Genomic DNA, 24,623 nt, shown 5'->3' with positions numbered 1-24,623 from the left:
GTGCCCCCTCATTCTACACGCACAGCTGTGCCCCCCATTCCACACGCTCGGCTGAGCCCCCCTTATTCCACACACTCAACGGTGCCCCCCCAATTGGACATTCTCGGCTAAGCCCCCTCATTCTACGCGCACAGCAATGCCCTCCCACTCCACACGCTCAGCTGAGCCCCCTCATTCTACAAGCACAGCGGTGCTCTCCCATTCTACACATACTGCTGTGCCCCCTCATTCTACACGCACAGCGGTGCTCTCCCATTCTACACATACTGCTGTGCCCCCTCATTCTACACGCACAGCGGTGCCCTCCCATTCCACATGCTTGGCTGAACCCCCTCATTCTACGCGCACAGCAGTGCCCTCCCATTCCACACGCTCGGCTGAGCCCCCTCATTCTACACACACAGCTGTGCCTCCTCATTCTACACACACAGCTGTGCCCTCCCATTCCACATTCTTGGCTGAACCCCCTCATTCTACACGCACAGCTGTGCCCTCCCATTCCACATGCTCGGCTGAGCCCCCCTCATTCTACACGCACAGTGGTGCCCTCCCATCCCACACGCTCGGCTGAGCCCCCTCATTCTACATGCACAGCTGTGCCCCTCATTCCACACACACAGCTGTGCCCACCCCCATTCGACATGCTTGGCTGAGCCCCCTCATTCTACACGCACAGCGATGCCCTCCCATTCCACACGCTCGGCTGAGCCCCCTCATTCTACATGCACAGCGGTGCTCTCCCATTCTACACACAGCTGTGCCCCCCCATTCCACACGCTCGGCTGAGCCCCCTCGCTCTGCACACACAGCTGTGCCCCCTCCCCCATTTCACATGCTCGGCTGAGCCCCGTCATTCTACACGCACAGCGGTGCCCTCCTATTCCACATGCTCGGCTGAGCCCCCTCATTCCACATGCATAGCAGTGCTCTCCCATTCTACACGCACAGCTGTGTCCCCTTATTCTACACGCACAGCTGTGCCCCCCATTCCACACGCTCGGCTGAGCCCCCCTTATTCTACACACTCAACGGTGCCCCCACAATTGGACATTCTCGGCTAAGCCCCCTCATTCTACGCGCACAGCAATGCCCTCCCACTCCACACGCTCAGCTGAGCCCCCTCATTCTACAAGCACAGCGGTGCTCTCCCATTCTACACACACTGCTGTGCCCCCTCATTCTACACGCACAGCGGTGCCCTCCCATTCCACATGCTTGGCTGAACCCCCTCATTCTACACGCAGAGCGGTGCCCTCCCATTCCACACGCTCGGCTGAGCCCCCTCATTCTACACACACAGCGGTGCCCTCCCATTCCACATGCACAGCGGTGCCCCTCTCAATCTACACACACAGCTGAGCCCACCCTCATTCCACATGCTCGGCTGAGCACCCTCAATCTACAAGCACAGCGGTGCTCTACCATTCTACACGCACAGCGGTGCCCTCCCATTCCACATTCTTGGATGAACCCCCTCATTCTACGCGCACAGCGGTACCCTCCCATTCCACACGCTCGGCTGAGCCCCCCCTCATTCTACACGCACAGCGGTGCCTTCCCATTCCATATGCACAGCGGTGCCCCCCTCATTCTACACACACAGCTGTGCCCCCCTCATTCCACACACAGCTGTGCCCACCCCCATTCCACATGCTTGGCTGAGCCCCCTCATTCTACAAGCACAGCGGTGCTCTCCCATTCTACACACACTGCTGTGCCCCCTCATTCTACACGCACAGCGGTGCCCTCCCATTCCACATGCTTGGCTGAACCCCCTCATTCTACACGCAGAGCGGTGCCCTCCCATTCCACACGCTCGGCTGAGCCCCCTCACTCTACACGCACAGCGGTGCCCTCCCATTCCACATGCACAGCGGTGCCCCTCTCAATCTACACACACAGCTGAGCCCACCCTCATTCCACATGCTCGGCTGAGCACCCTCATTCTACAAGCACAGCGGTGCTCTCCCATTCTACACGCACAACGGTGCCCTCCCATTCCACATTCTTGGATGAACCCCCTCATTCTACACGCACAGCGGCACCCTCCCATTCCACACGCTCGGCTGAGCCCCCCTCATTCTACACACACAGCGGTGCCTTCCCATTCCATACGCACAGCGGTGCCCCCCTCATTCTACACACACAGCTGTGCCCCCCTCCATTCCACATGCTTGGCTGAGCCCCCTCATTCTACACGCACAGCGATGCCCTCCCATTCCACCCGCTCGGCTGAGCCCCCTCATTCTACATGCACAGCGGTGCTCTCCCATTCTACACACAGCTGTGCCCCCCCCATTCCACACGCTCGGCTGAGCCCCCTCGTTCTGCACACACAGCTGTGCCCCCTCCCCCATTTCACATACTCAGCTGAGCCCCCTCATTCTACACGCACAGCGGTGCACTCCTATTCCACATGCTCAGCTGAGCCCCCCTCATTCCGCATGCATAGCAGTGCTCTCCCATTCTACGCGCACAGCGGGGCCCCCTTATTCTACGCGCACAGCGGGGCCCCCTTATTCTACGCGCACAGCGGGGCCCCCTTATTCTACACGCACAACTGTGCCCCCCATTCCACACGCTCGGCTGAGCCCCCCTCATTCTACATACACAGCGGTGCCCCCCCATTCCACACGCTCGGCTGAGCCCCCCTCATTCTACACACACAGCGGTGCCCCCCCCATTCCCCATGCTCGGCTGAGCCCCCTCATTCTACGCGCACAGCGATGCCCTCCCACTCCACACGCTCGGCTGAGCCCCCTCGTTCTGCACACACAGCTGTGCCCCCCCCATTCCACATGCTCGGCTGAGCCCCCTCATTCTACGCGCACAGCGATGCCCTCCCACTCCACACGCTCGGCTGAGCCCCCTCGTTCTGCACACACAGCTGTGCCCCCTCCCCCATTTCACATACTCGGCTGAGCCCCCTCATTCTACACGCACAGCGGTGCCCTCCTATTCCACATGCTCGGCTGAGCCCCCCTCATTCCGCATGCATAGCAGTGCTCTCCCATTCTACGCGCACAGCGGGGCCCCCTTATTCTACACGCACAACTGTGCCCCCCATTCCACACGCTCGGCTGAGCCCCCCTCATTCTACACACACAGCGGTGCCCCCCCATTCCACACGCTCGGCTGAGCCCCCCTCATTCTACACACACAGCGGTGCCCCCCCCATTCCCCATGCTAGGCTGAGCCCCTTCATTCTACGCACACAGCGATGCCCTCCCACTCCACACGCTCGGCTGAGCCCCCTCGTTCTGCACACACAGCTGTGCCCCCCCCATTCCACATGCTCGGCTGAGCCCCCTCATTCTACATGCACAGCGGTGCCCTCCTATTCCACACGCTCGGCTGAGCCCCCTCATTCTACGCGCACAGCGGTGCCCTCCTATTCCACACGCTCGGCTGAGCCCCCTCATTCTACGCGCACAGCGGTGCCCTCCTATTCCACACGCTCGGCTGAGCCCCCTCATTCTACATGCACAGCGGTGCCCTCCTATTCCACACGCTCGGCTGAGCCCCCTCATTCTACGCGCACAGCGGTGCCCCCCCATTCCACACGCTCGGCTGAGCCCCCTCATTCTACACGCACAGCGGTGCCCTCCCATTCCACACGCTCGGCTGAGCCCCCTCATTCTACACGCACAGCGGTGCCCCTCTCATTCTCATTCCACATGCTCGGCTGAGCCCCCTCATTCTACACGCACAGCGGTGCCCTCCCATTCCACAAGCTCGGCTGAGCCCCCTCATTCTACACGCACAGCGGTGCCCTCCCATTCCACACGCTCGGCTGAGCCCCCTCATTCTACACGCACAGCGGTGCCCCCCATTCTACAAGCTCGGCTGAGCCCCCTCATTTTACACGCACGTACCGTATCCAGCAACTATTAACATTCATCATTTGCCGCCAGTGCGCGTCGTCTGACGTCAGAGTCACGTGTGAAACAGCGGTCAGGTGACTACGCAGCGGCGCTTTGCTGACAGTGACAGGCAGCATGTCACTCAGGCGAGCAGAGGCGCTGTGCACGGTACCGGGAAGGTGAACACGTGACGCCGGGACACCAGCTGCTCCTAGCAGTGACCCAGGCTTTCTGGTCTGCATGGGTCCAGTGACATCCCCACTATGTTCTGCTGTCCCTCATGACCCCACTGTGTACAGTGTGCCATCAGAAGCCCGGTCTCTAGCTGGGGCCACTACGTCTATGTCCCCGTGAGCGGTGAATTATTCCCTAGGCACAGGACAGGCAGGACCTACTGATCACTGGGAATCCGAGAAGCTGAATGGCGTGGCAGTACGCATGCGCATGTACTGTGTGGGACGGGATCATTTAGGAGTTTGGGAATTCTTTAACCCCTTAAGGACTTGGTAGTTTATTTCTTTTTTTCCATTGCCAAATCACTTATATTATCCCATATATGTTGCTATTTATATAATTGTTTAACTTTTATAGTAGAACAAGGAGAAAAAAAGTCCACTTTTTTAGATTTTTTTTTTGGGGGGGGGGGGAGTTGTTTTTTCCAACATTAATCATGCATATTAATGATGGTAACTTTGTACTGATGATCCATACGATCACACTGATACCAATTCTATTCTTTTATGTATTACTACTTTTACACAATAAAACCATTTCACCACATTATTATTATAATAATAATTTTATAATAATAATTTTATTTATATAGCGCCAACATATTCCGCAGCGCTTTACAAATTATAGAGGGGACTTGTACAGACAATAGACATTACAGCATAACAGAAATCACAGTGTGAACCATTGATTCCATGGTGCTGTACATGAGAAGAGGTTACATACAAATTACAGATATCACTTACAGTAAGCAAATTTACAATGACAGACTGATACAGAGGGGCGAGGACCCTGCCATTGCGGGCTTACATTCTACGAGATAATGGGGAAGAGACAGGAGGTCGGGGCTGCGGCAGCACTGGTGGGGGTGAGGAGGCAGCTCGGGTGGTGGTGAGGGGGCTGCTCTGGTGGTGGTGAGGCGGCTGCTCTGGTGGGGGTGAGGCGGCAGCTCAGGTGGTGAGGCGGCTGCTCTGGTGGTGGTGAGGCGGCTGCTCTGATGGTGGTGAGGCGGCAGCTCAGGTGGTGAGGCGGCAGCTCAGGTGGTGAGGCGGCTGCTCTGGTGGTGAGGCGGCAGCTCAGGTGGGGGTGAGGCGGCAGCTCGGGTGGTGGTGAGGGGGCAGCTCTGGTGGGGGTGAGGCGGCAGCTCAGGTGGTGAGGCGGCTGCTCTGGTGGTGGTGAGGCGGCAGCTCAGGTGGGGGTGAGGCGGCAGCTCGGGTGGTGGTGAGGGGGCAGCTCTGGTGGGGGTTAAGCGGCAGCTCAGCTGGTGGTGAGGCGGCTGCTCTGGTGGTGGTGAGGCAGCAGCTCTGGTGGGGGTGAGGCGGCAGCTCTGGTGGGGGTGAGGCGGCAGCTCAGGTGGTGAGGCAGCAGCTCAGGTGGGGGTGAGGCGGCAGCTCTGGTGGTGGTGAGGAGGCAGCTTTGGCGGTGGTGAGGAGGCAGCTTTGGCGGTGGTGAGGTGGCAGCTCAGGTGGTGGTGAGACGGCAGCTCTGGTGGTGGTGAGGAGGCAGCTTTGGCGGTGGTGAGGTGGCAGCTCAGGTGGTGGTGAGGTGGCAGCTCAGGTGGTGGTGAGGTGGCAGCTTTGGTGGTGGTGAGGCAGCAGCTCGGGTGGTGGTGAGGCGGCAGAATGGTTATTGCAGGCTGTAGGCTTTCCTGAAGAGATGGGTTTTCAGGATCCGTCTGAAGGATCCGAGGGTGGTGGATAATCGGACGTATTGAGGCGTGGAATTCCAGAGGATGGGGGATATTCAGGAAAAATCTTGGAGGCGGTTGTATGAGGAACGAATAAGTGTGGAATAGAGTAGGAAGTCTTGGGAGGATCGAAGATTACATGAGGGAAGATATTGGGAGATTAGTTCAGAGATATAAGGAGGGGACAGGTTGTGGATGGCTTTGTAGGGCAGAGATAGTAGTTTGAACTGGATTCGTTGGGGAATTGGGAGCCAGTGGAGGGATTTGTAGAGGGGAGAAATGGGAGTAGCGAGGAGAGAGGTCGATTAGCTGGTCAGCAGAGTTGAGGACAGACTGGAGTGGTGCGAGAGTGTTGGCGGGGAGGCCACAGAGGAGGGTGTTGCAGTAGTCGAGGAGGGAGATGATAATGGCATGCACAAGAGTTTTAGTAGATTGAGGGCTGTGAAAGGGACTGATTCTGGCAATATTTATGTGTTGGAGGCGACAGGAGGTGGCAAGCGGTTTGAAGGAGGGCAGAGTCTAGAGTTATTCCGAGACAGCGGATTTCAGGTGCGGGAGAGAGCGTGATGCCGTTTACCATAATAGATCAGGTAGGGAAGATACGCGAGATGGAGGAAAGATGATTAGTTCGGTTTTGTCTACAAACACATGGGTTTAACCTCTTAGTGACCTGGCCTGTAAGGGCTTTAACCCCTCACCCCCCCCCCCCCTCCCCCAAGCCTGTTTTCACATTCCTGACCATGCGAATTTTTACAATTCTGACCACTGTCCCTCCCTTTATGAGGTTATAGCTCTGGAACTCTTCAGTGGATCCAGGTGATTCTGAGATTGTTTTCTCGTGACATATTGTACTTAATGATAGTGTTCAAATTTCATCAATATGACTTACATTTATTTATGAACAAAATAGGAAATTTGACAAAAATTTTGAAAAGGTTACCATTTTCAAACTTTTAATTTTTAAATCACAGAGAGTGGTGTCACACAAAATAGTTAGTAAATAACATTTCCCACATGTCTACTTTACATCAGCACAATTTTGGAAACATAATTTTTTTTGTTAGGAAGTTATAAGGGTTAAAAGTTGACCAGCGATTTCTCATTTTTCTAACAAAATTTACAAAACCATTTTTTTAGGGACCACCTCACATTTCTAGTGACTTTGAGGGGTGTACATGACAGAAAATACCCAAAAGTAACACCATTCTAAAAACTGCACCCCTCAAGGTGCTCAAAACCACATTCAAGAAGTTTATTAACCGTTTAGATGCTGAAGGGAAGAAGTGACGTTTTAGAACGCAGACTTTGATGTAATGGTCTGCAGGTGTCATGTCACATGTTAATTAAGGCAAGAAGGAACAGGGCTGAGACCCCGCTGCTGTCTTTTGTGCAAGGCAGCCAACATCAATCAGTGGAATCAATGGAAAGCGTAGACACTTGGCCACCGACACCTAGAGATGAATTATGAAAGTACCGTGCATCTCTGGGTTATGACCAATATACCACCAGAACCCCAGGAGACCTCCGCACACACCCCTGTGTCTCATCTTCCTCTAGCTGTCTCAGATACCGAACTATTGAGACTAGCTCTCCAGAACCACTTAGCCAACCCAAGTTTGGACTCTTCATATTAGTCCAGCCCCAATGAACCCATTTAGACATCAGTTGTCCCATTTGGACCTCCCACTAGGAAGTTATGAACCATCCTAGATATTAGGAATTATTTCATCTAGGAGGTCAAGGGAGGAGAGTTCAGTCCAACCCAGAGAGGCGGTGGCAAATATGGGAGGGAGCGAGCTAATGGACCCATTGCATTAGTGCGTAGAATCCACATACTTTCCCTTCTTAATAGCAGCCTGTGCAAGTCTCCTCCTCGATGCGGCAAAGAAACTTTTTCTAAACCCGCAAACTGCAACACCTGAGTATTACCGGCATGCTCTTGTCTCATAACTGATAAATCTGGGCGCTCCCTTTCCTGTTCGGACAGAATTAAAGTGTTCTCTAACTCTAATGAAGAGTGGACGAATAGTTTTACCGATATAAAAGAAGCCGCAAGGGCAAAAAATAACGTAAACTATATAAGTGGACCTACAAGATATAAATTGTCGCACATGATGTAAAATGGTTCCAATCTGCAAAACTTTGCCTATTTTATGAAAAGAGCAAAAATTACAGTGGCCACATCTGAAGTTTCCCTTCGGGGTCTCGGTTTCCAGCCAATTAACCTGATCACTTTCAAAACAATTGCGGACTAAAAGATCTTTTATGTTTTTGCCACAGCGGCAGGCAAAGAGAGGACCATTATTCACCATTTCAGCTAAATCATCGTCCTTTGCAAGAATATGCCAATTTTTTCAGATAATGGACCTAATGTAATTATCCATCGGACCAAATTTAAAGGAAAAAATAAACCTCTTATCTTTGCTAGTTTTACCCGAGGAACCATAAGTTGTATCTGATGCTGCTTTTTCTAACGCTCTATCAAGCAGAGGGCGGGGATAATTACGTGCCTCAAATCTTTTATACAAGTCTTGGGATTGCTTTATAAAACCACCAAAATTGCTGTTGGTTCTCCTCACTCTTAAAAACTGGCTGTAAGGTAAAGCTCTCTTCGTATAATGTGGGTGAGCACTATTAAAGTGCAGCAAAGCATTAGATGCTGACGGTTTACGGAAAATTTCCGTGTGAATTTTACCTTGCTGTATCATTAATTTTACGTCAAGAAAATCCAAGGTATTACCCCCAAAATGTGATGTGAACTTCAGATTCATGGTATTAGAATGGCCCAGGAAATCGACAAACTGTGTGAAGACCTCCTCAGAGCCGTCCCACACCACGAAAATGTCGTCCACGTAACGCAAAAATAATTTTATATGCTTGAGGTATGGATTATTTATGGAATAAACATATTTATTCTCGAACACAGCCAGAAAAAGAATTGCTAATGTACAAGCTACGGGCTTACCCATAGCAGTTCCCTCTACTTGCGCATACCAGGATTTATCAAATTTGAATGCATTATGTTTTAAAATAAAGAGGAGCCCCTCACAAATAAAGTCAATAGTACAGTTATTAGTTGAAGTACTATTCAAAACTTCTCTAATGGCTTCCACGCCCAACTCATGTGGAATTCTGGTGTATAAACTTTCCACATCGATGGAAGTTAGGTGAAAGGTTTCTTGCCAATCAAAATTTTTTAGATTTTGTAAAAACGCTTTGGTATCTTTAATATACGATGGAATATCCCGCAATAAAGGACGTAGTAACCAGTCCAAGTATTGAGACAAGGGCTCCGTGATGGAGCCTATGCCCGACACTATAGGACGGCCTGGGGGACGATCTAATGATTTATGCAACTTAGGTATGTGATACCAGTGTGGTTTAAGCGGGTATTCGGGGAAAAGTTTTTCTGCTTGCTGTGCTGACAGGACGCCCAATTCAATGTACTTTCTCAAAAACGTACGTAAACGATTTTTATAATTAGTTGTTGGGTCTGTTTTTAACAAAAAATAAGTGTTCTTATCTGACAACTGTCTCAGTGCTTCAGCTACATAATAATCTTTACTTAAGATGACTGCATTACCTCCTTTATCCGCTACTCGTATAATTACGTCTGACCAACTCTGTATTTCTTTCAAAGCCAAAAGTTCATTAGATTTCAAATTAGGGGGAAATTTACTATAAATTAAAGCCTCTATATCTTTATTTGTTTGTGCCTCAAAAATATCTATTGGGCTACCCGGAGACACTGGTGGCATATAGGTAGATTTAGTACCCCCAAAAAAGGGGGAGGACTGTGTGCAACCTGTTGCTTGTGAAAAAATAGAATTCTCATTAGGTTCAGTGAGGCTGAACAACAATTGGGTATCCTCGTCTAATTTAGATGTTGAATCCCCTGCAGCTAAAGATCCCAAAGGACCTACTTTACAAGGAGCTGCAAAAGAGCGCTGGTCTGCCGCTGTTTTTTTATTTTTTGCAAAATTTTTATAAAGATGTATTTTTCTAACTGCTTTAAAAAGATCTATTTTAAAGTCAACCACATCGAAATCCTCAGGTAAGCAAAAATTGAGGCCTTTTTCCAAAACCGCATGGTGAATGTCTGTTAAGACGTGATCAGATAGATTAACTACTGAGCTTGATGGTATATCCACAATCACATTGGTCTCCACGATACTTGTTTTCTCTTCCGACGATTTCCATTTCCTATGCTTCCTGCCGCCTCGGCGCGTCCTTCTTCCAAAGGGACTGAAGTTGGCATGTTGGTAAGATTACATGTAGATGTGCTTGCTATCGCAAAATTTTCCTCGTTGGCACTTGAGTCTGATTCGGTAGTAAGATGGTCTTTTTTGTTTCTCCGTTGGAAGTTCTTATTTTTAAATTGTTGCTTTGTGTACTTGCGACTAGGGTTGAGCGACTTTTATTTTTATAGGATCGGGTCGGGTTTCACGAAACCCGACTTTCTCAAAAGTCGGGTCGAGTGAAATCGGCTGATCCTATAAAAAAGTCAGGGTCGGGGTCGGCCGAAACGCGAAACCCAATGCAGTGCAATGGGATACTATGGTTCCCAGGGTCTGAAGGAGAGGAAACTCTCCTTCAGGCCCTGAGATCCATATTTAAGTGTAAAATAAAGAATTAAAATAAAAAATATTGATATACTCACCCTCGGATGCGCCCTGGTAGTAATTGGCATCTTCCGTTCCTAAGAATGGCGCTTGAAAGACCTTTCGATGACGTCACGGCTTGTGATTGGTCGCGGCGGCCCACGTGACCGCTGAGCGACCAATCACAACAAGCCGTGACGTAATTCTCAGGTCCTAAATTCCTCATTCTAGGAATTTAGGCCATGAGAATTACGTCACGGCTTGTGATTGGTCGCTGAGCGGTCACATGGGCCGCCGCGACCAATCACAAGCCGTGACGTCATCAAAAGGTCCTTCACGCGCTCATTCTTAAGGAAGGCTGCCGGAAAGAAGCCGAGGGTGAGTATATTCCTATTAGGTATATACTCACCCTCGGACGCACCCTGCTTCTTTCCGGCAGCCTTCCTTCTTAAGAATCAGCGCGTGAAGGACCTTTCGATGACGTCACGGCTTGTGATTGGTCGCGGCGGCCCACGTGACCGCTCAGCGACCAATCACAAGCCGTGACGTAATTCTCATGGCCTAAATTCCTAGAATGAGGAATTTAGGACCTGAGAATTACGTCACGGCTTGTTGTGATTGGTCGCTCAGCGGTCACGTGGGCCGCCGCGACCAATCACAAGCCGTGACGTAATCGAAAGGTCTTTCAAGCACCATTCTTCGGAACGGAAGATGACGGTTACCAGCGGCGATGTCCAGGCTGCGTCGGAGAGGTGAGTATATCAATATTTTTTATTTTAATTCTTTATTTTACACTTAAATGTGGATTCCGATACCGAGTTCCGATATCGCAAACATATCGGAACTCGGTATCGGAATTCCGATACCAGATTCAGAAGATCGCCGACCTCATGGCTGACCCCACACAGGGGTCGGGTCGGGTTTCATGAAACCCGACTTTGCCAAAAGTCGGCGACTTCTGAAAATGGCCGACCCGTTTCGCTCAACCCTACTTGCGACTACTTGAAAGCTGATTAAACTTCCTCCAAGAAATAACTCGACCAGAGTCAAAGTCTCCTTTATCACGAATAAACTTGTCGCGTTTTTTTGCTTAATCTCCGTTTGCAAATTGATCAATTTATTGTCAAGTCTTTTTTCAAGAGTGGACCACTGGTTGTCTGACAATCTGGTTTTTAACTCTTCCTTGGTTTTAGCAAGCTCCGTTTTGGTGCTTTCATAATTAATCATGTTCTGTTTCAATACCAACGACATCAGATCTTGTGAACACTTCAATAAGATTTTTTCCCATTCTTTCGTGAAGTCCATGTTATCTTTAAATTGTGCCATTTCTTTCCAAACTCTCAAACCACGAGGCACTCTAGCACAGTCCTGGTATGACTTGAGGGAATTATTGGTCCAAAATAAATTAACCTCTCATTCCGCAGTGTTAATTAATTTAAACTCCAGTGTTTTAGTGCTTAAAGAAAAAATGTCATCCTGGGTTTCACATTCAGAAAAATACGAATCCACGTTCTCCCGCCCTGCAAGTAGTTCAACGGACAACGGCAAGGCATCAGGTTCCATAATGAAGGAACCGCAGCTGGTAAATAATCACCCTATGGCAAAATAGTCTCTAGCAGGCGGGGCTGATTCAGGCAATAACGTGCTACGTGTGAAAACAAGAGAGTCCAAGTACTGTAGAAATGTAGAAAATAAACACGGCACCGATATGCCTACCTTAAGATCCGCCCCCGCAAAAACATGACTAAATGCTGCTGCTGTGCCAATTACGCCTAACAGACACTGGGTGCACTTAAAAAAGTGGAAATCAGATGAAACCAAGTGAAAAATAGAAAGCGCACTCACCGGTCTTTTTAGCAAAAGTCCTTTATTTGAACATGTGCGGGCACACTGAGGGAGAACGTGGAATGAAGACGACGGCCGTTTCGCTCTGCCGAGCTTCTACGGGTCTCAATGCCGAAAGGAAATGGAAAGACACCCTTTATCTCCCAAACCAACAAAAAGGGGAACTCCCATTGAACGGCAACTTGAAGGTGAAAACCCACCCACCAGGGATGTGAATTACAAACCAGATACAAAAATAAAACTAAAAACAAACCATTAAAGGGAACCTGTCACCTGAATTTGGCGGGACCAGTTTTGGGTCATATGGGCGGGGTTTTCGGGTGTTTCATTCACCCTTTCCTTACCCGCTGGCTGCATGCTGGCCGCAATATTGGATTGAAGTTCATTCTCTGTCCATTCTCTGTCCTTTGCCTTACGCAACGTAAACTATATATGTTCAAATAAAGGACTTTTGCTAAAAAGACCGGTGAGTGCACTTTCTATTTTTCTTCGTTTGGTTTCATTACTCTGTAAATGTCTGTATTATCTAGTGCGCCTTTCGGCAATTAAAATATCAATTAATTTTGGGCTGCTTTTTTATCTCGAAAACCAATTTCCCAAGTCTGTGAGTCTGTCTAGTACTTATACGCTACGTGGGGTTGGTTTCTGACCTGATATAAGCTTGTTAACAGACCAGGCTTATACTTAACTAGGAACTCGTTGTAGTACACCGTTCTGGTTTTATTGGGGGATCCTGGCACTGACGGACCAAAGGTTTATATATATATTCCCGGCCTGTGACTGGTGATATATATACCGCCCTCACTGTAGAGTGCCTTGATAACCAGTATGTAACAGGGCAGCCTCTCTGGCGACTACTTATCCTAGGTCCACTTCCCTGACTGACCTGATGGTAAGGGGGGCACCGGAGTGCTCTAACTGTGTAAGCTACGTCACAGATTGGTGACGGTGGTGGGATATCCGTATTCCCCTGTTTCTCGTGTTTCCTTTCAGTGCTTCACAAGATTTTGCAACGTTGAACTGTGACAATAAAAAAATATACATTTTGACCATAAAAATGCTGTTTTCACACCAATTTTTTTCATTTTCACTAGGATATCAGGAGAAAATGGACCTCAAGGTTTATGCAATTTCTCCTGAGTACGCCAATACTCCATATGTGGAGGGAAATTACTACTTTTGAGGCACAGTGCAAAGCTCAGAAGGGAAGAAGTGCCATATTGGACTTTAGATTTTGCTGGAATGGTTTGAGGGGTCCATGCAACATTGGTAGAGCCCCTGAGGTGCCAGAACAACAGAAATCCCCCTATAAGAGACTGCCTTTTACAATTTACCCCCCTAATTACCGTATATACTCGAGTATAAGCCGACCCGAGTATAAGCCGACCCCCCTAATTTTTCCACAAAAAACTGGGAAAACTTAATGACTCGAGTATTAGCTTAGGGTGGGAAATGCAGCAGCTACCGGTAAATGTCAAAAGTAAAAATAGATACCAATAAAAGTAAAATTAATTGAGACATCAGTAGGTTAAGTGTTTTTGAATATCCATATTGAATCAGGAGCCCCATATAATGCTCCATAAAGTTTATGATGGCCCCATAAGATGCTCCATATTAAAATATGCCCCATATAATTCTGCATAAAGGTTAATAATGGCCCCATAAGATGCTCCATAGACACATTTGCCCAATATAATGCTACACAAATGATGATTATGGCCCCATATGATGCTCCATAAGTATATTTGCCCCATATAGTGCTGCACAAATGTTATGGCCCCATAAGATACTCCATAAAGATATTTGCCCCATACAGTGCTGCACAAACCTTGATTATGGCCCCATAAGATGCTCCATAAAGATATTTGCCCCATATAGTGCCGCACAAAGGTTATGGCCCCATAAGATGCGCCATACAGACATTTGCCCCATGTAGTGCTGCACAAAAGTTGATTATGGCCCCATACAGACACTTGCCCCATATAGTGCTGCACAAACGTTGATTATGGCCCCATACAGACACTTGCCCCATATAGTGCTGCACAAACGTTATGGCCCCATAAGATGCTCCACACAGACACTTGCCCCATTTGCTGTTGCTGCGATAAAAAAAAAATCACATACTCACCTCTCGTCGCTCAGGCCCCCGGCACTTTCAATATTCACCTGACTTCGTTCCGGCGCCGCTCCATCTTCAGTGTCTTCTGCACTGACCTTCAGGCAGAGGGCACGCACTAACTACGTCACCGTGCCCTCTGACCTGAGCGTCACTGCAGAAGACGCTGAAGGCGGAGCGGTACCGGAATGAGGAGCAGGTGAATATCGCGCAGCGCTGCGCTCCCATCCCCGTTATACTCACCTGCTCCTGGCGCTGTGCAGTCCTTGCTTCTTCCTGTACTGAGCGGTCACTGTTACCGCTCATTACAGTAATGAATATGCGACTCCAACCCTATGGGAGGTGGAGCCGCATATTCATTACTGTAATGAGCGGTACCATGTGTCCGCTCAGAACAGGAAGAAGCTGGGGAGCCAGGGACCTGCAGGGACTGCGCCAGGAGCAGGTGAGTATAATTAGACAAGCCCCCGCTCCTCCTCCCCTGCCGACCCCTGGGTATGACTCGAGTATTGTTGTGAATTCTGCTCTTGGGCTCCCTCCGGTGGTTGTAAGTGGTAGCGCTGCTGTCTCTGAATCGCAGCATTTATCAGGTGTGTTCACTTTGTGCAATTTTGACTGGGCTATTTAGTCTTGCTTCACCCTTTAGTCAGGGCCAGTTGTCCACTGTTCCTGGAGGATTCACATCTCTGCCTGGTCTCTCCTGCTTTGCAGTTCTTTTCAACAAAGATAAGTTCTGGCCTTGAGTTTTTGCTGTCCACATGCTGTGGCCTTATTGTTCAGTTCTTTTCCATGTTTTTGTCTTGTCCAGCTTGGTCTGTATAAGGATTTGTTTAGCCAAGCTGGGATCTCTGGAGATGCAGATGTACCCTCCATATCTTTAGTTAGCTGTGGAGTTTTTGTATTTTCTGTGGTGGATATTTCCTAGTGTTTTAATACTGACCGCATAGTACTCTGTCCTATCCTTTCTATTTAGCTAGAAGTGGCCTCCTTTGCTAAATTCTGATTTCAGTCTGTGTATGTTTTTTCCCTCTCCTCTCACAGTCAATATTTGTGGGGGGCTGTCTATCCGTTGGGAATTTTCTCTGAGGCAAGATAGTTTTCCCTTTTCTATCTCTAGGGGTAATTAGTCCTCCGGCTGTGTCGAGATGTCCAGGGAGTGCTAGGTACATTCCACGGCTACTTCTAGTTGCGGTGTTAAGTTCAGGGTCTGCGGTCAGTACAGGTACCACCTTCTCCAGAGTACGTCTCATGCTGCTTTTAGGCCACCAGATCATAACAGAGTATAAGCCGAGAAGGGGGACTTTCAGCCCAAAAAAATGGGCTGAAAATCTCGGCTTATACTCCAGTATATACAGTAATTCATATATGGGTGTAGTGATCATACGGACACTTTGTGTGTCAGAGCCTTACACCATTGGATGGTGAAGAAAGAATAATTATAGTTTTACCACAAAAAAGTTGTTTTAGCACCAAGATTTTGATTTTTCATAGGGCTAATAGGAAAAAATGGGCCTCATAATTTGTTTTACAATTTCTCCTCATTGCGCCAATGCCCTATATGTAATCGGGAACTAATTTTCAGGCACAGTGCAAAGTTCAGAATTGCAGAAGTACCATATTACCATATTTTTCTGATTATAAGGTGCACTTTTATTCCCCAAATTTGGGGGGGAAATGACTGTACATCTTCCGGTGACATCCCCGCCCTCATCATGGGAGACTTTAACATCCCCATCAATGATCCCCTCTCCCAATCTGCCGCTCATCTTCTTTCTCTAACTTCTTCATTCGGCCTCTCACAGTTTACTAATTCTTCTACGCATGAGTCATCTTCTTTCTCTAACTTCTTCATTCGGCCTCTCACAGTTTACTAATTTTCCTACGCATGAGGACGGGAATACTCTGGACCTGGTCTTCTCCCGTCCCGGCTCGCTGCACGACTTTACGAACTCCCCTCTCCCGCTCTTGGACCACAACCTTCTTTCCTTCTCTGTCAAGAATTGTCTCCTCACCCGGGACACCCCCACTTACCACACTTATCGGAATACACGTACCATTAATACCCAGCAGCTTGTGGACAATCTCCACACATCTCTAGCCCCCATCTCCTCCCTCTCCTGTCCAGACTTAGCATTGTCACACTTCAATAATACACTGAAGAATGCCCTAGATGAAGCAGCACCTTCTACACGCAGAAAGACCCAACACAGACAACGGCAGCCCTGGCACACTATGCAAACACGCTTCCTGCAGCGTTGCTCAAGGTGTGCAGAGCGGCAGTAGAGAAAATCTCTCTTAGCAGAAGACTCCATCCACTATAAGTTCATGCTCAAAACCTATAACTCTGCCCTTTATCTGGCCAAACAATCCTACTTCACCACCCTCATCACCTCACTATCCAACAACCCAAAACGACTTTTTGAAACCTTAAACTCCTTCCTGAAACCTAAAGTACAGGCCCCCATCACCAACCTCAGCGGTGAGGATCTGGCCACTTATTTCTTAGAAAAAATCAACCACATCCATCAGGATATCTCAGCGCAATCTCCTCAGTGCCTGGATCCCCTTCCCTGCCGCACCTCAAGCTCACTAGACATCTTTGAGCCTGTTTCAGAAGAAGAAGTCTCCAAGTCCTCGCTTCTGCTCGGCCTACAACCTGCAACAGTGACCCCATTCCTTCACATATCCTGCAGTCTCTCTCACCAGTGGTCACCACTCACCTGAGTAAAATATTTAACCTCTCTCTTTCTTCAGGTATCTTTCCCTCCTCATTTAAACATGCCATCATAACCCGTTTACTTAAAAAGCCATCCCTGGACCAGAACTGCACTGCTAACTACAGACCTGTCTCTAACCTTTCCTTCATCTCTAAACTCCTGGAACGCTTGGTCCACTCCGGTCTAATCCGTTATCTCTCGGATAACTCTCTTCTTGACCCCTTACAATCTGGTTTCCACTCCACTGAAACTGCCCTCACTAAAGTCTCTAATGATCTAATAGCAGCCAAAACCAAAGGTCATTGCTCTCTGCTCATTCTCCTGGATCTATCTGCCGCATTCGACACTGTGGATCACCAGTTCCTTCTCACTATGCTCTGCTACATAGGCCTCAAGGACACAGCCCTCTCCTGGTTCTCCTCCTACCTCTCTGACCGCTCCTTCACTGTATCTTTTGCCGGCTCCTCTTCCTCTCCTCGTCCCCTTACTATCGGGGTTCTGCAAGGCTCAGTCCTAGGCCCCCTCCTCTTCTCTCTTTACACGGCCCCTATTGGACAAACAATCAGCAGATTTGGGTTCCAGTATCATCTCTATGCTGATGACACCCAATTATACACTTCTTCCCCCGACATCACCCCTAACCTAATTCAAAATACCAAGGATTGTCTGTCTGCTGTCTCTAACATCATGTCCTCCCTCTACCTGAATCTAAATCTCTCCAAAACGGAACTTCTTGTGTTTCTCCCTTCTACTAACCTCACTCTACCCAACATCGAAATTACCCTGGAGGGTTCAACCATAACTCCCAAGCAGCATGCCCGCTGTCTTGGGGTCATATTCGACTCCGAACTTTCCTTTACTCCCTATATCCGATCACTCACTCGCTCTTGTCACCTGCATCTTAAAAACTTCTCCAGAATCCGACCTTTTCTCACCGTTGAAACTGCTAAGACTCTTACTGTTGCTCTTATTCATTCTCGTCTGGACTACTGCAACTCTCTGCTAATCGGTCTCCCTCTTACCAAACTTTCTCCTCTCCAGTCCATCTTGAATGCTGCAGCCAGAGTCATATTTCTGTCCAGCCGCTTCACCGATGCCTCCATCTTGTGCCAGTCATTACACTGGCCACCCATTCGCTACAGGGTCCAGTATAAACTCATCTCTCTCACCCACAAAGCTCCCCACAGTCCTGCACCGCCTTATATCTCCTCTCTCATCTCTGTCTATCGCCCTAGACGTGCCCTCCGTTCTACAAACGACCTAATCCTAACATCCCCTGTAATCCGAACCTCACACCTCCGTCTCCAAGACTTCTCTCATGCTGCGCCAGCTCTCTGGAATGCACTTCCCCAGACGATCAGACTGATACCTAGCCCCGACCTATTCAAGCGAGCTTTAAAAACCCATCTCTTCAAACAAGCCTACCACATCAACTACTCAGTAAACTAACTTTGCCCTGTTCCCTCCTTCCAAATATTACTCTGAATCTGCACCCTACTATTCATCTGTCTCCATACCCTCCATGCACACTATTAACTGCACTTGATACTTGACTATTGCACTTAAACACACGGGCTGATGACTGGATCATGCAGCTTTGTATGAAAATCCCTATGTATTATAATTGCCAGACCTGAAATAACAAGCACTTTTCACCTATTGTGTCCCCCCATTTCCTTGTAGATTGTAAGCTTGCGAGCAGGGACCTAATGTCACTGTTTAAATTGTCTTAACTCGTACTGAATTTATTGTTTGTACATGTCCCCGCTTAATTGTAAAGTGCTGCGGAATATGTTGGCGCTATATAAATAAAAATTATTATTTATTATTATTTATCTTAGGCTACTTTCACACTAGCGTCGTGCACTGCATAGTGTGGAAGCGCCGCACAACGGGGGCAGCGGATGCTGTTTTACATCGCATCCGCTGCCCCATTGTGAGGTGCGGGGAGGCGGGGGCGGAGTTCCGGACTCGCATACACGGTCGGAAAAGACGCTATCGACGCACAAAAAAACATTACATGCAACGTTTTTTTGTGCCGACGGTCCGACGCAACACGACGCAACCGTCTCACGACGGTTGCGACGTGTGGCAATGCATCGCACTGCGTCGCTAATTCAAGTCTATGGAGAAAAAACGCATCCTGCAAGCAATTTTGCAGGATGCGTTTTTTTCTACAGAACGAAACATAGCAGTGCACGACGCTAGTGTGAAAGAGGCCTTAGGGTAAATTCACACAGAGCGTTTTTGCTGCATTTTTTGTTGCGTTTTTTACAGCTAATTTTCAGCTGCTTTTTACAGTACCAGCAAAACCTATGAAGTTTCAGAAATCTCATGCACACACATTGTTTGTTTGTGTCATCAGTATTTTGTGCTTTGCTGCGTTTTCTGGACATAGAGCATGTCACTTCTTTCAGCGTTTTTCCAGGGTTTTTTCATCGTTTTCCACCCATTAACTTGAATGGATGGTGAAAAAACGCTGCAAATACGCGGGCTGACTTTTCTTGCAGCGTATTTGCTGCAGAAAAGTCAAGGAGAGACAGATGTGACATCACACTCGGCTCTGCTCCCTCTAGATGGCAGGCTGCATGATGCGTCCATGCAGCTTGTCATCCAGCAGAGCGGACCCGATCCCCATTCACTTGAATGGGGGTCCGGCGTTACAGTGTTTGACATGCTGTCATATGCATGACAGCGTGGCAAACACCGCTTCTGATTGACAGATTTCCACGCTGTAAGAAGACAGCAGGAGCGATCAGCTGTGATCGGAGGTATAAACTTCACCTCTGGTCATTGGTGTCAGCTGATTGAACTACTGATCCCATCATCTGACACCTACAGCCGCTAATTACAGTGACAGCAGGAGCTGCGAATGGGAGTTTTCATCTGCCGCTCCTGCACTATAAATAATTTAAACAAAAAACAGCGTGGGTTCCCCCCTATTTTTGATAACTAGCCAGACAAAGCTCACAGCTTGGGGCTGCAACCCCCAGCTGTCAGCTTCAGCAAGGCTAGTTATCAAGAATAGAGGGGTCCTCACACTTTTTTTTTAAATTATTTAAATAAATAATTAACAAAAACGGCGTGGGCTCACCCCCTTTTTTGACAACTAGCCTTGCAAAGCTCACAGCTGGGGGCTTGTAAGGGCCATTGATATAGGCCCCCCAGCCTAAAAATAGCAGCCCGCAGCTGCCCAGAAAAGGCGCATCTATTAGATGCGCCAATTCTGGCGCTTTGCCTGGCTCTTCCCACTTGCCCTGTAGAGGTGGCAAGCAGGGTAATGAGGGGCTAATGCTAATGTCACCTTTCTATTGCAAGGTGACATTAAGCCAGCTTAGAAATGGAGAGGTGTCAATAAGACACCTATCCATTACTAATCCTATAGTAGTTAAAGGGTTAAATAAACACACAGAGTAAGGGTACTGTCACACAGTGCCATTTTGATCGCTACGACGGCACGATCCGTGACGTCGCAGCGATCGTATGATTATCGCTCCAGCGTCGTAGACTGCGGTCACACGTTGCAATCACGGCGCTGGAGCGATGCCGAAGTCCCCGGGTAACCAGGGTAAACATCGGGTTACTAAGCGCAGGGCCGCGCTTAGTAACCCGATGTTTACCCTGGTTACCAGCGTAAACGTAAAAAAAACAAACAGTACATACTTACATTCCGGTGTCTGTCCTCCGGCGTCTCAGCTTCTCTCCACTGTGTAAGCACAGCGGCCGGAAAGCAGAGCGGTGACGTCAGACGTCCCCGCTGTGCTCGCTTTCTGGCTGGCCGGCGCTCACAGTGCAGAGAAGCTGAGACGCCTGGAGGACAGACACCGGAATGTGAGTATGTACTGTTTGGTTTTTTTACGTTTACGCTGGTAACCACGGTAAACATCGGGTTACTAAGCGCGGCCCTGCGCTTAGTTACCCGATGTTTACCCTGGTTACAAGCGAACACATCGCTGGATCGGTGTCACACACAACGATCCAGCGATGTCAGCGGGTGATCAAGCGACGAAAGAAAGTTCCATACGATCTGCTACGACGTACGATTCTCAGCAGGATCCCTGATCGCAGTAGCGTGTCAGACACTGCGATATCGTAACGATATCGCTAGAACGTCACGAATCGTACCGTCGTAGCGATCAAAATGGCACTGTGTGACGGTACCCTAAGAAAAGAGTCTTAATGAAATGAAACACCACACAGTTTTGCCATCTTTATTATTCTGCCATTCCAAGTGAAGGCCTCGATCTTCTGAAATAAAAATAATAAACCAACACAAATACTCCCTGTTCCGATGTAGTCCGATATAACGAGTGTCCCACACAGTATCTGGGGGAGATAAAGCTTACAACCAGGAGTGCTGCTAATGCGACCGCTCCCGGCTGTAAGCTACTGGGGAATGAATGATACGCAGCGGGCGCAGGCTCAGTAACTAGCGGTGAGGTCACTGAGCCTGCGCTCCCTCACAGCCTGACCTGAGGTAACCTCTGGACTGTGGGAAAATGCCAGTGAAGAGGTTACTGCAGGTAATCTATCTATTCTATCAATCTACCTATTCATTCTATTTATTGTATCAATCTATTGATTCATTCTATCTATTCATTCTATCTACAGGAAGTTGTTTTTTTTCTCTGTGTGCACTCAACTTTATTGGCCTGCACAAAGAGAAAAAAAACGCATAAAAAACGCACTAAAAACGTGACAAAAACGCACCTAAACCTGCATTTTTGGCGCAGCTTCTTTCCTGCCAAGAAGATCAGGTTTTGCCGCAGAAAAAAAAGCTGCAAAAACGCTGTGTGTGAACTTACCCTTATAATGCGGATATACCTTACCGGCCGCAGGCTGGGATGAGGGGGTGTTCGGATGTGCAGTGTGGCGTGCCGCTGCAGGTGTTTGGTGCTGCGGGGGCTCTGCTGACATCTTGTTAAAGCCCAGAGTCCCCGCAGTGACATGGTTTCCTATGCGGTGGACTGGACTTCGGGAAAATGGCTGCCAGCATGGGGCAGCGCATACACAGATGGAGATCTCGGCACCAAGATCTTGGGTGATGAGATGTCAGCGCCGCCCTAGGCAGGCAGCCATTTTCATATGATCTACGCTGAGCACTACATCAGGGTTTCTATCTAAATCTTTGAATAACGTGATTCAGATGAAACACCCAAGGGATCGATTTCCTATAATGACTCAGCAGAGTTATCCTTCATTTCAGAAGTGCACAAAACTGTCCCAGACCGGTTTTTATGCACACATAAAAAGACGGACACCGCCAGATCATGGACCAGACAGCGTCCCCAGTGCCTCCATCTGCCTCATTATAGAGAATCTTCCATTGAGGGTTCCGCCTGAATCACATATTTCAGAGATTTACATGGAAACCCATGTGTAAGTGCTCAGCGCAGGATAAATGTGAGCCGAGTCTTACTGCGATCTTTGGGAGGCAGAATTAACAAATCAACAGCAGGTGAAGAATTGGTTTTATTTTTTTTTCCCCGTTCCTCGTCTGGTATAAGCGATTAGTCGATTTTATTCTTTGGGTCGGTGCGATTACAGTGATACTAGATCTAGATCGGTTTTTATGTTTGGCTGCTATTGCACACTTAAAGACACTTTTTTATATTGCGAGCTACAATTTTTCCATATTTCTAATGCTAGTCTTTTGACGGCTTTTTTGTGTGGGATGAGTTGATGTTTTTATTGGTACCATTTCTGGGTATATGACATTTTTTGATCGCTTTCTATTCAGATTTTTGGGAGGCAGAATAAACAAAAAACAGCAATTCAAGAATTATTTTTTAAATTTTTTTTTTAATGCCGTTCTGCTTGTCATAAAATTGATAAGGAAGCTTTATTCTTCTGGTCAGTAGAATTACGTCGATACCACATTTATATTGTTTTGTTTTGTCACTTCTACACAGGGTTGTGGAGTCGGAGTCGTGGAGTCGGAGTCAGAGCCCATTTTGGTGGAGTCGGAGTTGGAGTCGGTATAAAATGGACTGACTCTGACTCTCAAAATATATAATAAATTGGGTACAGTAGTTCAATGCAGTTTGTGAGGAATATTTTTTTTCATAAGAATTTGGGAAAGTTATGAAATGTCATATAAATGTCTGTCCTATTCCTAAAGTCTAATGATCTTAAGGTCTTGACTTTTAGCTGAGATGAATCTGTGCTGCAGTTTATGTTCATGATAAGTAGTGAAGCTCCTCCTCTACAGATAAGGGGGAAAAAAAACACAGGGAAGGAAAGCCTACATTCATCTCAGAATTTCTGGAGTGAACAGGAAAGCAGGATTAAGGAAGGTAAGTACTTCTTAAATCATACAGTACAGACCAAAAGTTTGTACACACCTTCTCATTTAAAGATTTTTCTGTATTTTTATGACTATGAAAATTGTACATTCACAATGAAGGCATCAAAACTATGAATTAACACATGTGGAATTATGTACTTAACAAAAAAAGTGTGAAACAACTGAAATTATGTCTTATATTCTAGGTTCTTCAAAGTAGCCACCTTTTGCTTTGATGACTGCTTTGCACACTCTTGGCATTCTCTTGATGAGCTTCAAGAGGTAGTCACCGAGAATAGGTTTCACTTAACAGGTGTGCCCTGTCAGGTTTAATAAGTGGGATTTCTTGCCTTATGAATAGGGTTGGGACCATCAGTTGTGTTGTGCAGAAGTCTAGTGGATACACAGCTGATAGTCCTACTGAATAGACTGTTAGGATTTGTATTATGGCAAGAAAAAAACAGCTAAGTAAAGAAAAACGAGGGGACATCATTACTTTAAGAAATGAAGGTCAATCAGTCCTAAAAATTGGGTAAACTTTGAAAGTGTCCCTAAGTGCAGTGGCAAAAACCATCAAGCGCTACAAAGAAACTGGCTCACATGAGGACCGCCCCAGGAAAGGAAGACCAATAGTCACCTCTGCTTCTGAGGATAAGTTTATGCGAGTCATCAGCCTCAGAAATCGCAGGTTAACAGCAGCTCAGATTAGAGACCAGGTCAATGCCACTCAGAGTTCTAGCAGCAGACACATCTCTACAGCAACTGTTAAGAGGAGACTTTGTACAGCAGGCCTTCATGGTAAAATAGCTGCTAGGAAACCACTGCTAAGGACAGGCAACAAGCAGAAGAAACTTGTTTGGGCTAAAGAACTCAAGGAATGGACATTAGACCAGTGGAAATCTGTGCTTTGGTCTAATGAGTCCAAATTTGAGATCTTTGGTTCCAACCACCGTGTCTTTGTGCGAAGCAGAAAAGTTGAATGGATGGACTCTACATGCCTGGTTCCCACCGTGAAGCATGGAGGAGGACGTGTGATGGTGTGGGGGTGCTTTGCTGGTGACGCTGTTGGGGATTTATTCAAAATTCAAGGCATACTAAACCAGCATGGCTATCACAGCATCTTGCAGCGGCATGCTATTCCATCCTGTTTGCGTTTAGTTGGACCATCATTTATTTTTCAACAGGACAATGACCCCAAACACACCTCCAGGCTGTGTAAGGGCTATTTGACCAAGAAGGAGAGTGATGGGGTGCTACGCCAGATGACCTGGCCTCCA

General features: G+C 47.9%; 1 protein-coding gene across 2 annotated transcripts in view; it reads right to left on the bottom strand.

Annotated features, from left to right (window-relative positions):
• The window catches only part of FANCE (FA complementation group E), a 123,959-nt gene extending 119,673 nt beyond the window's left edge, over nt 1-4,286 (bottom strand). For both annotated transcript variants that reach the window (XM_077295476.1, XM_077295475.1), the window contains exon 1: nt 3,876-4,286. In XM_077295476.1, the coding sequence (XP_077151591.1) occupies nt 3,876-3,897 (22 nt within the window). In that variant the 5' untranslated portion in view covers nt 3,898-4,286. The remainder of the gene's footprint in view (nt 1-3,875) is intronic.
• Nucleotides 4,287-24,623: the final 20,337 nt, after the last annotated feature.

Source organism: Ranitomeya variabilis, chromosome 3, assembly GCF_051348905.1.
Source record: "Ranitomeya variabilis isolate aRanVar5 chromosome 3, aRanVar5.hap1, whole genome shotgun sequence".
NCBI classification, from domain to species: Eukaryota; Metazoa; Chordata; class Amphibia; order Anura; family Dendrobatidae; genus Ranitomeya; species Ranitomeya variabilis.
Note: the sequence above shows the minus strand (reverse complement) of the source record. Positions and strands in the feature narration are given on the sequence as shown.